At 38.2% G+C, this 14,984-nt stretch overlaps 1 protein-coding gene across 10 annotated transcripts in view; it reads right to left on the reverse strand.

The window, feature by feature from the left end:
- Positions 1-14,984, reverse strand: part of DISC1 (DISC1 scaffold protein) — a 200,629-nt gene that overhangs the window by 17,139 nt on the left and 168,506 nt on the right. For 8 of the 10 annotated variants that reach the window (XR_014618305.1, XM_084284389.1, XM_084284390.1 and 5 more), the window contains 2 exons: positions 8,734-8,977; positions 1,990-2,034 (listed from right to left, as the gene is read on the reverse strand). Coding sequence is in view for 8 of the 10 variants with exons in the window: in XM_084284389.1 (XP_084140515.1) it covers positions 1,990-2,034; positions 8,734-8,977 (289 nt within the window). In the remaining 2 variants the exon portion in view is untranslated. The other 2 variants (XR_014618306.1, XM_084284388.1) reach the window with 2 other exon arrangements.

A 14,984-nucleotide genomic window follows, 5' to 3' on the forward strand; every position in this document is an offset into this window, starting at 1 on the left:
TGTCCACGTCCCGCTGTGCTAGGAGTCAGCATAGCTGGGTATCATTTATAGGTGGTTGGTAGTATTGTTCGCTCTGCTCCTGAGTCACTAAAATGCAACAATGTGGAATGAGTAACGGAGCTCTCCTGCAGGCAACGGGGAGACTGACAAGGATTAAGGGACCAGAGCGTTAAAGGAACATTTAGGCAAAGCCTTGACAGGGCAGAGAGTGCTGACAGTTTCATAGATCCTTTATAAAGCTGTCTACAAGTCTACCTCAATCCAGCTGTGGCAGCGCGGTAGAGCCTGGCTTTCTAACTGATTTCCATTTCCTTTATTTATATTATTGCTCTTGATTCTCTTTATTTATTTTTTCCCCTCAAAACTTCAAAAGGGTAAGGTTCCTCTGCCTGCGTAAGATATTAAGCTCTTGCTGAAGACTTCCCTAGCAGTACCCCTGCATGCCTGGCTGCTCTGGCACATACATAAGCCCAGCATGCATGACACTCTCATGTCCTGGGCACATCTCCTGCTAAGCAAAGGACAACTTCTTTACTGAGGGTCTGGGTGTTCAGTGCAGCTCACTGCTGCACACAAGCACACAGTAGAGCTTTCACAAGTGATTTTTAGTCTCAAGCAAATATTTTGTCACCTTGGCATCTATCACTACCAGCATTCCTCTATGCTGCCTTTTTGGCAGTAGGGCTTTTTGGTACCTTTATTCTGTGGGACTACTCACTCCTACTTCACGTCATCCATGGACATAAGCACCTGCAGCTTTGCTTTAATTCAAAGCAAAATTCACAGTTGAGAGAGGTTTTTTGCATTTTGTGGTGAACGTTTTTTTGCACAGTTCACAGCCACTGTCAAGGATTTCCATTTTCATTTATGCTGAATTCACACAAAGCTAAGCAGTCCATCCAAGGCATGTTCTCATGTCAGTCCCCTTGTATACAAGGTCAACATCTGAGCTTGGTCTTGCAGTAGATTATCTTTCCTGGAGCATTCCAGCTGCTCCACAGCCTTTGGATTCATTGGTGAGGATCCAAAGAAATATCTCATATGAATAGTTATCCCAAATTGCAACTTTCTTCTGGTTTTGTGTGTGTTGTTTGTTGTTGTTTTTTTTCATTTGCTTGGCTAACTCTTTGTCCCTTGTACTTTTCAGGTGGCATGCATACTAATATGGGAGGTGAACTGGGGGTTACTTATTCATGTAATTAATTTGTTGGCTGGACAAAATGCATGGATACTAAATTTCCTTAATATGTAGGCTGCAACCCAAGGCATACTGATCACACTGAATCCGTACAGCTCCTTTAACCACTATCAATCTCCTTACACATATATTACCTAAAGTCTTAGTTTGTATGTAGACAGTAATAAGCAGATTTTTCTCATCACTTTCATAGGGCATCTTATATTACTCAATTATCGTGGACTTTGCTCAAATATATAGACTATGATCTGACATCTTTTTATTTATGAAAATAGAGTAAAATGACAAATATCAGTTATTTTTATTCAGACAAAAATCTTATTGATATGTGTTCTGTTCTATGCTACTATACTTTCCAAATAAATTCAAGAGGATTTATAAAGGCATTTTTAGTGGTACACAAGAAGCCAAGTAAAACATCATGATTTTGTTCCATTCTTAAGCATTATTATGGTGCTACAGTGAGGTTGGCTAACTATAATTGGTTCTACATTTCCCCAACATATCCTTTCTGTTGTTCATTTGAATTAAAAGCACTGGCAAAGTGAAATTTAACTATAAACTCTCTGAAATATGCAGCAATTTTGCCATTATCTTCGATGGAAAAAAAGAATGGGCCAACTCTGATTGTGCCTGTGTTGTTTTTCTAAATGCTTACATACTACATAGTGATTTTGCTCTCAAATTTTTACCAAAAGGTAACACTATAAGAACAGGTATAATTAGTTCTAATTCAACCCCAGAAAAGTCTGTACAATGTCACCACTTTATACTGCCTAGAAAACACTTACCTCAGATAAATGACCCTCTGCTCCAAATGAAATGTCTTCCACAACCTGTTGCAGATAAGTTATTAAGTATATGGTACATACATGTGTAAACATTAATATTTCAATGGAACTTACAAAAACAGCATAGCACATAAAAAGTTATATAAGCTGAACAATTACATCATTTTGCTACAGATGTATGAAACATTTCAATTGCTTTTCAAATGGGGCCGTGGCAGCCACCCAATATTTAAAGCTAAATTTGAATACATTTTATTAAAGCCTGAATTTTGGCTTCCCTGTTAAAACCCACAAGGAACACTGCCTCCAAAACTGAAAGACTAAATATAGATTGAGACAAACTTCTCTACCAAGCTCTTACTGATCTAAACACCATTCAGAAGTCTACAGAAATTTTCTGGCACAAACCCTCTAAATGATTTTGGGCAGGAGATTCTGCCCCCACTGATGGTTTTTATTAGTAACATGTGGTAACTACAGTTCCTCTTTCAAAACTTACTTTGTCTGTAAAGTCTGTAAGAAATTGGGCAATTTTTCACTGATTGAGGAGCAGTCTAAAAATTTCATGTTAACGTTCCTGGAAAATCATTAATACTTATCTCAAACAACAATATTGGTAATATCTAAATAAACAGCTATAGGGATAGTGCTTTGATAGGGCAATACTTAGTATCACAGGTATGTATGTATATGTATAATACAGTAGAAAATCATTACTCTTGCATAAGACCATTACAATTTCTGCATATTTCAACAGTCTATATGAAGAGAAGCTGTTTAGATGTATTTTACCTACCATACTCATTTTCTTATTCTATTGTTACTGCAACATACTTGTAAGCATTAAACTTACTGAGATACTGTTATCTCTATCTAAAGAGTTAGCGTGTTTACCAATAGATATGACAGTATCACTCGCAGCTAAGGGGCATCTTACTGCACAACCACATGTGTGACTGTACAACAATGATCTGATCATTGTATACAAGCCAGCTTCCTGTTTTTATAGCAACCCTTTCCAGCTTGGATTAATACAGAAAACATTCAAACACTGACTTCCACTGATGCTTAATGCTGACATTCAAAAAGATGATTAAATTTTAAGTTTCCAAATTACATTTGAAGCTCCACAAATACAATATTTAATTAAAACTCAAATGAATGCACAGTTTATTTAGCTTTCTAAAGGCTTTGTCCTTTACACATTGCAAATTTGCCTCCTGGATCACAGGCTATCTCAATGCACAGTAATGAGTTGCAGCCTGCTAACTGAGGCTTTCTTGTTCCTTTCTATTGCTAAATTCTGAAAAATGTTGTGTCATATGCTGTGATGACTTCTTTTTAATGACAGACAGTACATTAAATATTATAAATATTTCATAGCTGCTCACTTAATATTACTTAAAACATTTAATATCTTAAAAACAGTGAATAAAATGAATGCTTTACAATGATAGAACCTTCCCAACATTAATGCTTTCAAAAAGACTTATAAACATCTTCCCAGATGGCAAAACTGAAGTATGCAGAGGTGAGGAAAGAAAACCAACCCTTGCTCTTCCCTCTTTTCTCGCTTCAGTAACAAGTGAAAATATGAGAAATGATCTACAAAGAATTCTGATGAGAAAACTACCAAAAATGCTGACTTACAAGAAAGGTAACACTACTGAATTTTGGTTTTTACCTTGTAACTTTAATCACCTCAATTTTCTTGAAATCTAGTAGGTGTTTCTTTCCTTCATAGTGATTAAGAGGGAACACTGCACAGCATGCCAGATAGCAGAAGAAGAAAAAAGGATAGGTCAGGAACTCAAGCCTGCGGGTATACACATACTCATGTTCATCAAGATACTTGGCGTTAGGGAGGTCCCAGCACACACACATCTCTATGTTTATTAGTTATCACTGATGCTGCTAGCATTATTAAAAGGCGTTGATTACACATACATTATCGACAAACAAAAAATAAAGCAAGATTTCGTAAGTAGTGGAATAAGCAGGCATTAATGTCTGAAGAGAAATGAAACGCTACTGCATACTTTAGAAATCGCTCACATATTCATATATATGCATCTAACTACATATTATCGACCACAGCAACTTCACTCACGTGCAACCTGAGCAATATTACTTGCAGTTTAAAAGTATGAATCATTTCTGGGATGAAAACTAGAACCCATCTTGAATTCCTCAGAGACTCGGGAGAAAAATCAATCTCAGTTAGCAAAAGACAAACTAGAACTGCACTGGCAGGGCACCTCATTTTCAGCAAAACAGCCACTACCTGGAGAACACACGCTTACATGAAAAATCAAGAATCTATTTTAACTTCATTAGAAAACAAGCTGACTTTGACAAGACTGAGACTAAAAGTACTGTCTACAAGTTTGCGTCAGCACTTTTAAAAATACTATATTCTAATAAATTATCTGTAGCTGACAAGGGTACACCTTAATTTTAAGTAACTCAGATTGTTTCAGGATTAATTTTACTGGCCTCACTTTATTTAATTTTGACCAAAAAATTAGTCATGATGTTTCAGTAACCTGAGCTGCCAAACCATGTGATTGTCTTCCTTGCTTAACAGTCAGTTTTACAAAGGAAGCCTGACTTGCAGGACTATTTGGGGTATGCCATAGTCTGCTGCATAAACAAACTGAGAAAAATTTCTCTACTGTCTTAGAAAACACAGTTATGAGAACTATAAAGTAACTGTTGACAGTTAATAAACCTGTGCTCACACATGACAGTAAAATATCTGAACTTTCAAAGAATTTATACCTTGCATATTTTATATGAGAACACTCATATCTTGTGATCTAGTGAGGATATTTAATTAAAAATGAAAAATGTCCCTTCTGCAAAGCAGTATCTGAGGATCTAAGTGAGGGGTTATTTCTGTTCTTCTATTCTTTTTTTTTTTTTTTTTTTTTTTTTTAATTCTTGTGTTTATTTGTTTCTTTGTTTTCTGATTAAACCTACACAGAAGGATAATTATATGCAGGAAAACTGCATTTATAATATACATCAATAAAAACAAATCCACTGCTCAGTAATATTTAGCCAGGTAGAACATGATAAATAATTGGGATGCTTTATTTATAGCCTTTCACCATCAGGAGAATTAATTACCTGGGAAGGCAATGCACCTTCAAAAGCATATATACTCATGAGCTATGAGTACTTGCAGTACTTGCAGTACTGTTTTGAACCTAGCAATTCAGTAATCTCTCAATACAAAGAATGCCACTCTTTCCTTCTGCTTCAGTGGCCAACAGCTGTCTGTTTAGAAATTCCCTAATGGAGAACAGAGTTGACCCAGCTGAAGAGAAGGGTTGTTCTAAAAATGTGGCAACCACATCAGGTTACCCCTCTCACAGGGAGGGGACAGACTCGTTAAATAATATCTAACTAAGTATATTTGACAAATGCGTGTTTTTCCGGTAGGTACCTCCACTTGATAAATGCTATGTCTTGACAAATGGTTGTAAGACTACTAAAGCACAACAGTAAGACTTTCTGAATGAAAGTGACAGACACGGCCAAGGTAGACATTAAAATCCACATCACTACAATTTTTTTGTTTTGCTGCTGTACCTGGTCTGGCTGGGATGGAGTTAACTTTCCCTGCAGCAGCCCATACGGTGCTGTGCTCTGCACGTGTAGCTAGAACAGCCCTGGTATCACACCAGTGTTACCTCTCTTGCTGAGCAGTGCTGGCACAGCAGCAGGACTCCCTCCAAACCACCCCAAAGCCAGTGGGCAGGAGGTGGAGAAGAGGTGTGGAGTGGACATCACCAGGGCAGCTGACCCAAACCAACCAAAGAGATATTCCATATGGTATGGAGTCACACTCAGTAATAAAAACTGGGAAAGGGAATGGAGAGGAGGGGCTCTCATTATGAAGACATCTGTCCTCCCAAACAACCACTACATGTATTGAGGCCCTGCTTCCCAGGTCAAAACGGCTGAACACAGCTCATTGATGGGAAGCAGAGAATTTTATTTTTTTCTCTCCCTGTGTTTCTGTGTGGCCTTTGCTTTTTCTTGTTTTGTTTTGTTTGTTTGTTTTTCCCTCTTCCTTTTCCCTTTAATTAAATTATCCTTATCTCAACCCATGAGCCTTTTTTTTTTTTTTTCCCCAGCATACTTTCTTCTCCCTCTCTTCTTCTGCAGAGGGGGAGTGAGAAAGCAGTTGTGGTGAAGTCCATCTGCCCAGCAAGGTAAAACCACCACAGCCACAAGTATAAACCACTTTTGAAATGAAAACATTACAATACCATATAACAGAGCATTTAATGCTGCAAAAGTGGATTGCCTTTCATAGAATCACAGAATATCCCAGGCTGGAAAGGACCCATAAGGATCACTGAGTCCAACTCTTGGCCCCACACAGGACCACCCAAAAATCAACCCACGTGTCTGAGAGCATTGCCCAGATGCTTCTTGAACTCCAGCAGGCTCGGTGCCCTGACCACTGCCCTGGGGAGCCTGTCCCAGTGCCCAGCTACCCTTTCAGTGAAGAACCTTTTCCTAATATCCAATCTGAAAACATAACTTTCAACTAAGTCTATTTACAAATCAAGACATTTTCTGCCTTTTAATATCTTCTCCACTTCAAAGCATTAAAAAGGAAGTTAGCACGATTTTTAAGAAATGTGTCAGGTTCACTTGTTTGCTTTTATATTCTGCCTTGTGATGAACTGCTGGGGGATGGCAGGAAGCAGTATGCTACAGCTAGCTCTTCTCTGAGAGGTTAGATACTGCCTGTCACTCCTACTGAGATCCAACCAGCATTACTACCTAAACTGTAAGATGCACTTGATTGTGTAAATCTTCTATATCCCATAAGGAAAAAAAAAATCAGATCCTTAAAATACAAAAACTATTGACCAGCCCAAATTCCAGAACCAGAAAACAGTCTATGGGTTTTGTTCGGTTTTTATGGTTGTAGTGGGTTGCAGTTGTCACTGATGCATAACTGATACTCAATGGTCTTAGCTGCAGGTAGCACTGAAGCAGAGGAAGGCTAGTCAACTAAGCTGTGGTAAAACACTGCTCTGTTGCTCAACCCCTTCTAAAAGCTGGAAAGTGAATGAATGTTCTTATAATAACATAACTGCTGCTTTTTTTCCCTTCAATTTTCCCAGTCCTAGGAGCACTGTGAGAACAGAAGGACCTCCATAGGTCCTTCACTGATGGGCATTTTAGTGTTTGTATTTACACATCAGCTTCTATATAAATTATGGCACATTCTCAAAGTGGTGTTTAATCAGGATGCCTGGACAGACCAGATTGCAAGCAAAGGCATTTATCCTATGAAGTTTAAAAGCAGCTAGATGAAGAGCTGAAGTTAGGTGGATAGTGTCCCTAAGTTCCCTCTGTAGTTGATAAGAGACAGAGAAGAAATTATCAAAAATTGTGTAAATATACTTTCCCCTTCCACTAAACATATGGGGAACCCGTCTTTCTGATTCCTGCACCTCTATCCAGAACCCAAAGTCACCTCACTTCAGTTGCCTTTATGTCATTCTAATGCCACTTTCCAGGGAAATGATACTTGCAGAGATGAAATGGCTGATATCTCCTGCATGAATCTCAAGAGTGCTACAGAAACAGTCATAAAGCCCCAAACCTTCCAGAGCTTCCCAGCTGCTTTTTTAAAAGGGAATCACGGCTTTCCATGACCAACAGAATGGCTCATATTACTTCAACCAACTCATCAGGGATATGATGAGAGAAAAAAAAAAAAAATCACAGAGGAAAAAAATCAAATCCACAGTTGATCATTTACAGTATTAACCCTCTCTATGTGGATTCAGTCTGTAAATTGTCTTTCCTAGGCTGCAAGTACTTTTGAAGCCAAATTTAAAAACAGAATTTTACTAAAAAGAAGAGACTTTACAGTAAGGTAACACCCTGCTTTCTGCTAAGTCTCAGCCAGTATGAATGCAAAATATGGTATCAGCTTTCAATGTAATGCACAATTCAATGGCTCCTAGCACCACGTGGGATTAAGCACACTTTTAATTTTTGTCAGTCAACTGAAAAAATAACTCCCGTTGGAGGGTCTCTTTGTCACAGTGCAGCTATTGGGTCACAAAGCTTTTCAATAGCTTTATTTATTTATTTATTGCCTTGACAGTGCAGTTAAATTATTTTTAGGTAGTTGTAAATATTTAAGCAAGGATGGCATTCCAGAGCAGAACACAAAAACTTAAAAGAAATTTCTCAGACCCTTTAAATCTCATGAATTTTTTTCTTCTTTTAGTATTTTCTATATGCTGGAAGCCTACCTGCATCTGAGTTAGGAAGCCTTTGACCTTTTCACTAGGGAAGGAAAAATTATCCCCTCCCCACTACAGCTAACACAGATCCAGGGCTAACTACTCAGTAGAACTAACTCAGAGTGAAACTCATCAGTGAGATGAGGAGTAGCTGGTAATCTGAGTTAAATACTTAAAGAGTCTTAAGAGAAATGTTTTTCCTTTAAATCCAGATGTAGAATCTGGATTCACTGCCTCATTTATTTCTAAATTTTAAGAAGACTGATGGTTAAAGGAAAAAGGGTTGAAGGGCTTCGGAGAAGCTAATAAGCTTTTTTATTCATGTCCCATATTGGAGGCCAGATGTTAAGTTCATTCTTAACCTGCCCTGCTGACCCATCACCCAGATTTAACTCCTCCTCTCAAAATAAAAACCAGCAGTATCACTTCAAATCCAGCTGTAGAGTATTTCAGATACCTGTTTCAGCTCACTGTGCTTGGAGCAGGGAACACTGCCCCACTCTGTGCCCTTCGAAAAGTGACCTTCTTTTCTTTTCTCAGAATCAGAAGGGCCATCAGCAGCCATCTCCAGCTCATCCATTTGGTTGTCCTCTTCCTCCAAACCACAGCAACTGGTTTCTTTCAGTTGAAAGCCTCGGATCAACAGCTGACAGGCCTCCAAGTCAGCTTCCCACACTCTTTGGAGCAGCTGGCTCCCGCAGCTGAAATAAAAGCCAAAATAAAATAATGCAGATCAGGGAGAATGGTTGCTATTTCAAGTGGGGTGACTACTTGCGATTGGATAGAAAAATATAAAAACAACGGAAAAACAACAGCAACTCAAATACTTCCACAGAGATGGCACATGCTATTTCGAACTGAAAAGCAGCAATATGATGGCCTGATGCAGAAGTCACTTTAAAAAACTTTGTGTTAAGATGTTGCTTCCAACAGTAGGGCATACACTGGCTACGTGTGACCTTCTCCTGATCTGATACAAGTCCAGGAATCTTGTGATCAATCACAAGGAATCTTTGCTCTGTCAGGTATACAGACCTGTCAGCAATCATGTGGCTTTCCTGAATTTCTTATAAAACATCAAGTATGAGCAATCACACTATTTACTGCATTAAATCAGCTCTAGTTTTTGGAAAATAGATACAGTGACTGCTCATTTTCTCGTTACACTGAAATGCACATGCTTTGACTTTAGTGAATCAATTAGATAAAGCTGGTAATACTCTCCTGTCCTTCAGTTTTCTACCTTTGAATGTTGTCCTTATCTCTCCATAAAATGTTTTTGTTTTATTTATTTATAATTTTGTTATACCACTAAAGAAAAACAATTTATTAGGCATTTCAAAATACCAAATTTCTTCACACTTTCAATCTGTTGATCATCTCTGAGATGGCCATATAAGTTACAAATACTAATCCTGAGATATGTCCAAGTAGGTATTTTTATCTGAAGTAAATGGCAATTTTATGTATAGCCAGTTTTTCAGAACAAGGTACTGAATACTAACATCACACTGCTCTTAAGAGATGTGGTCACATCTCCATTTAATACATCTTGTCTCTAAGGAGCCAAAGGATTAGGTTGCCTGATAAAATATAGCTGATCATTGGCAGAGCCTGGAGTAGGACTCAGAAGCACTAATTCCCATGGCAATACACACTTCTAGACAGATTTGAATACTATTATCTAATAACCACAATACTTCTTCTCAGTGCTGTTCAAATCATATCACTTGCTATATAATAGTAGGCAATTATAAGTGATTAAAAGAAGGAAAATAACTATCAGATTTTAACTTTTCTGACCAAGTTAAATGCTAGCTTATCTTTTATTCTGAATGAAGGATAAAGGAGATGCACTGCTCACAATGAATTCATTAATCCAACAGAGGTATATTTTTAAACTCTACAAACACAAGACGCCAAGATGGAAAATTCACAAAGCAGTATTTTGAAACTAAGTGCAAAACCAGGCTCCAGAAGCTGTGGTACTTGATCTGAGCTTAGCATCAGTATCAGCGGTTACTGAGGGTAGGATGCAGCATGAAGTCCTTAAATCAGTCCCCAACAAGAAGTTCAGAGTGTCACTAATTAGAAAGGGAAAAAAATCTTCACTGGATTGCAACTCTATGCTCCATCGAGGTAGCATTTTACTTACCAAGCCAGAAACATAAAATAACCCCCACTGTTTCTCTATTTGTCAGTCACACCATCACGGTTACACAGTCAAAACATCTCCCTGCAGATATACACATGCCCATTTACTTGCTTTTTGCAAAAGTTTGCTTGCAGCTATATATGACATATTATAAAAGACTCAAAACACACCAGAGACCTGAGTGATAATTTCCAGTGGATTGCTTGTTTTGGTTATTCATTTTAATGAAGAACTCTATTGACAAAACTGGGACAGAGATAGTGATATATGTAGTATTCACAGCAGAGAAGATGAACAGCATATATAAAAGCAGAGGGTAATAGTGCCTGGGCTGCAATTATTCACCCATGACTCAGCAATTCGGTCAACATGCTTTTGATTATGTCTTACTCCCACTTTACTAATCAGCAATTACTGAATGTGCCTCTAATAGCTTGCTCTTATTTTAAATACATCTTTGTTTTATCATTGTATCAATAAAACTCTGATATATCTTGACCTAAGATACCAAGTAAGAATGTTAAATGATGTTACGCTGAACTTTTCAACTGCAACCAGTAAATGCAAATATACTGGGATAATCTAGGCCTACTTAAGTCCAAGGACTCTGAATCTTTTAGTCTATATTTTGAAATTCAGCATTTAGAAGCATTTTTCAAACACGCTTTTAAAGTGAAAATTATTTGAAGGCTGCAAATAGCTGACAGAAGCACAGACCAAATAAGCATTAAAAATTATGTTGTCCCCAACATGCAAAATCTATACATGTTATGACAGGTATAAAAGTAAGCTCAAGTGGATTTCAGAGTTTGGTTTGTGTTTAATCCATTGTAAAAGTGCATTTGCAGTCTCTATGAAGTGAAAAGTATGTGGGTGTCTGTATTGAACACAGTGAGTTTCTCAGGTACACAACTTTTCAAAATGATGCAACAAGATTGGGTGAGATTTTATATTATTCCTGTATTTATAAATCCTTTATGATGTATTAATCTCTAGATGTTATATGCCTGTTTGTACAATACCAACAAAGTATGGTGTGGGAAGTTCAACAGAGGTGGGAGGAACAATTTGCTGGAATCCACAACACATTGCCATCCATCATTCATTTATACAGACCCAGCAACAACAAAGCATACCTTAATCACCCAAAGATTCTGCATTTCCAAGTGCCAGAGGGCTCACAAGTCCCAGGTGCTAGCTTTTGTACAAATACCAGCAAGATTGCAAAGAGCTAGATACAGACAAGGATGTTCAAAGAAACATTGAGACAACAGTGGACTGAACACAGCACATTAGTTACAGTACAACAGTTTAATTAGATACATCAGCAAGTAGTTAGTCTAATCATCATCAAGCACACCGAGATATCATCGTGAATGAGAATTCTAAGGATTTGCAGGAGGCCAATGAAACAGGTCTATGGTTATCTAAGATCTCTATCCCTCCATACAGGAATCACGTAGGAAAGGCAAAAGATGTTGCTGTAAAAATATAATGGGATGCCACACTGGGATACTGGTGTCTTTTATTATCTTTAGATGGAAGTCAGTCTTTTGATACAAAAAGAAAAAAAAAAAAAAAAAGACTGAATAGGTGGAAAAAGATTGTGAACAGCCTTGACATTGAAGACTAGCAGTTATGTTTAATGTAAAAGAACAGAGGGAACCAATGGAGAAAACCAAATAAAGTGAAACGATCAGAAAGACAGAATTTAAAAAGCGGAGGGAAGGAGGTAGGGAGGGAGAGAGGGAGAGCAGTCATTGCAGTAGCAATAGCATTTGGGCTGGTTGAGGGTAGGGCAAGACTGCTTTTGTCAAGTAGATGCCAGAGAAACAAGTGTTGAAGTAACTGAGATGCAAGACTCAGTACAAGTGATTTTTTAGCTGGATGGATAGCTTAGACAGGTCTTATCTCCAGGATATCATGCAAAAAGAATCCAAATGAGCAGGCCTACATTGACTTAAAGAATGGCTGAGACATCCACAGGAACTCAAACAGAAGAAGCAGGAGAGAGAATTCTGGATTAGGTCAAGTTGATGAAGATAAAAGAGCTGTCAGAGAAAACAGAGCTGTTTCTAGACAGGAGGAAATGAATGTGGAATGGAGAGGCTTATCTGCAAGTTCTCTTTGTAACGTGGCAGTTGAAATTATAGTTACAGATGCCTTTACAAAGTCTCAAGTAGGAAGTGGCAGCCACGAGAAGTTTTCTAGGGAATGACAGCACAGACAAGGGGGTGCAGGAATATGGAGGGTATCTTCAATCTACATGTAACACTGGGTGAAAATCATGTTGAGAGTCACATCCAACAAGGATCCTCTCTTTCCTCCTTCAAGTCCAAAGAACACTGCTCCTCGGTCTTTGCACAAGATTCCCAGAGACACCAGTGGGGGCTCTTTATGTGACTCTCAGCACAACATTACTCTAAAACTATTTATAGTGCTAACTGGAACACTGAGAACACAACTTTTCTATTGAAGGCTCTGCAGACATACAAAAGGCACATTCAGTCCTGGAACATTATAGCCTAAATGAAAACATGCCCATGTAAAAATAGCCAAAAGACTTTATATTAAATATGATAATAAATAAATAATAATTTTTAAAAGCCAACACCACAAAAAATGTCCCCCCAAAAACCTCCTGGAAAGCAAATTGGAATCAACACGCGGAGATGTCATTACTTGTAAATCTCACCATCTCTCGTTTTTAGGAATGCCCCTTGGTGAGTGAATCGTTAAAAGTGGTTTATAACACCCTGAGGTCAACACTGTGTGTTGATACAAGATATTGCTTATTTTAAGGACAGCAAAGGGAAATCCCTCTAAGAAGCCACTGCGAGTGAGACTGAAGCTAAAAGGCTGCATAGCAAGATGTCTATTTGGAAACTGCATAAACAAAAGCTAATTTACCAGGTGAGATTAACTAAGAAGAAACACTCCAGACAACTTCCTTCTAACAGGCAAGCCCCACTAAGGTACAGAGTCAGGAACATACATACATACCTTTTGCTAATACCAGGCACATTTGTTCACACACTGCATTCACTGACGCTAAAGGTAGCTTTCTCTGACAAGACAGCAAATGAAGTGCAACAAAAATACTCTGGCAGAGACAAAAGGGATTTTCACTAGGACAGTTAAAATGACTGGAAAATTGTGAAGCTTACAGAAAATGGCAATGCGAATCAGAAGACTTCACTCCATATCCCCCTCCTTTGTTGATCTAGGGAAAGTTGCTCTGTATTTTGGTCACTCAATTCTATTTATATTTTGCACCACAGGGAAAGAACGAGCTCTTCCTACTCTCCGTTTAGTTGTCTTTGCTGCTTTTTCTTAAGGCAACAGTCATTCAATGAACAAAGGAGGCAACCAAAAGAAAGAAAGTATGGAGCAATAATATTTAATTGACCAGGGACTAGAGGAAGAAAGCTGTGGTGCATTACTCTTTGCAGAAACCCATCCCTCTGATTTGGTTTATCGTATTAATTCAGTCATGCATAAATAGCTCAACTTATATTTGACAAATATTTACAACTTCAGGAATATATTTTGCTTTTCTCCTTTTTAAAACAAGGTTACCAGCCTGATCTTTTCTTCATCTTCCACGTTCACTCTTACATTTAAAGATGCCTGCAACCAATCTGTTGAACAAATCAAGAACTGCAATGTTCTTATCAGTGGGTCATGTGAGGCTCTGGTGAACGGGAGTCACATAACCCTGTTTTCCCTGTCTGGCTGGTGTTCAACAGCAGTCTGATAAGGGAGAAGGTACAGCTAGGGCTCATCAGATCGCAACTTGCAGCTGGCAAACATGAAAGTGAGAAGAGAAAAGGGTCAGGAAAAGAGAGGAAGAAAACCTGGACTCTCGTCTGAACAGCAAAACTTATTTTCTCCTTGCCTGCACACTAGAAAGTCACCTTTTATAAACATCTGAAATAAAAAAAACTTCTGTTTTTTTCTTCCTGCAACTTTCTCTAATCCTATAAAACCCCTCTATACACACCAGTTATAGAATCTCAATTTCACAATTCAATTCCTTGCATTGTGTTTCTTCTCTGCAATCTCCTCAGGAGCTGAAAATCTCATGAATTCACTTTGTATTGTTTTGATCATGTGTTTCTCCCCCAGTGCGCGAGACTTATTTTTCCTACTCCCTTATTTCAAAGCTCAGTGACAACATTTATTTGCTGTTCAGCGTTATTATTGCACTTCTCCGTGTAAAAACAAGACTCACTCCCAAGAGGTTAGGGGTCTCCATTCTCCCTCGTCAGATAATAACCTACTTTAACTCCTACCTTAGAGACTAACTAGAGCTCCTTGGCAAAGTCTGAAGCTTGCAGTATGTTTCTCTGGCACGAGTGATTTGCTTCTTTAACCTTGCCTTCTCCCTTATAAAACATACAATAACATCTAGCAGACTACACAACATAATATTTTACTGAAAGCATGAAGAAAATAACAAGTAGGTGCCCCTCTGTAGATGTGTGGTGTAATGACCTACTGGAGAATGCTCTGAACCAGAACCACATAGCCCAAGAAATCAGTCCTCAGAA

This window comes from Netta rufina (assembly GCF_964035555.1).
Source record: "Netta rufina genome assembly, chromosome: 3".
NCBI lineage: Eukaryota > Metazoa > Chordata > Aves > Anseriformes > Anatidae > Netta > Netta rufina.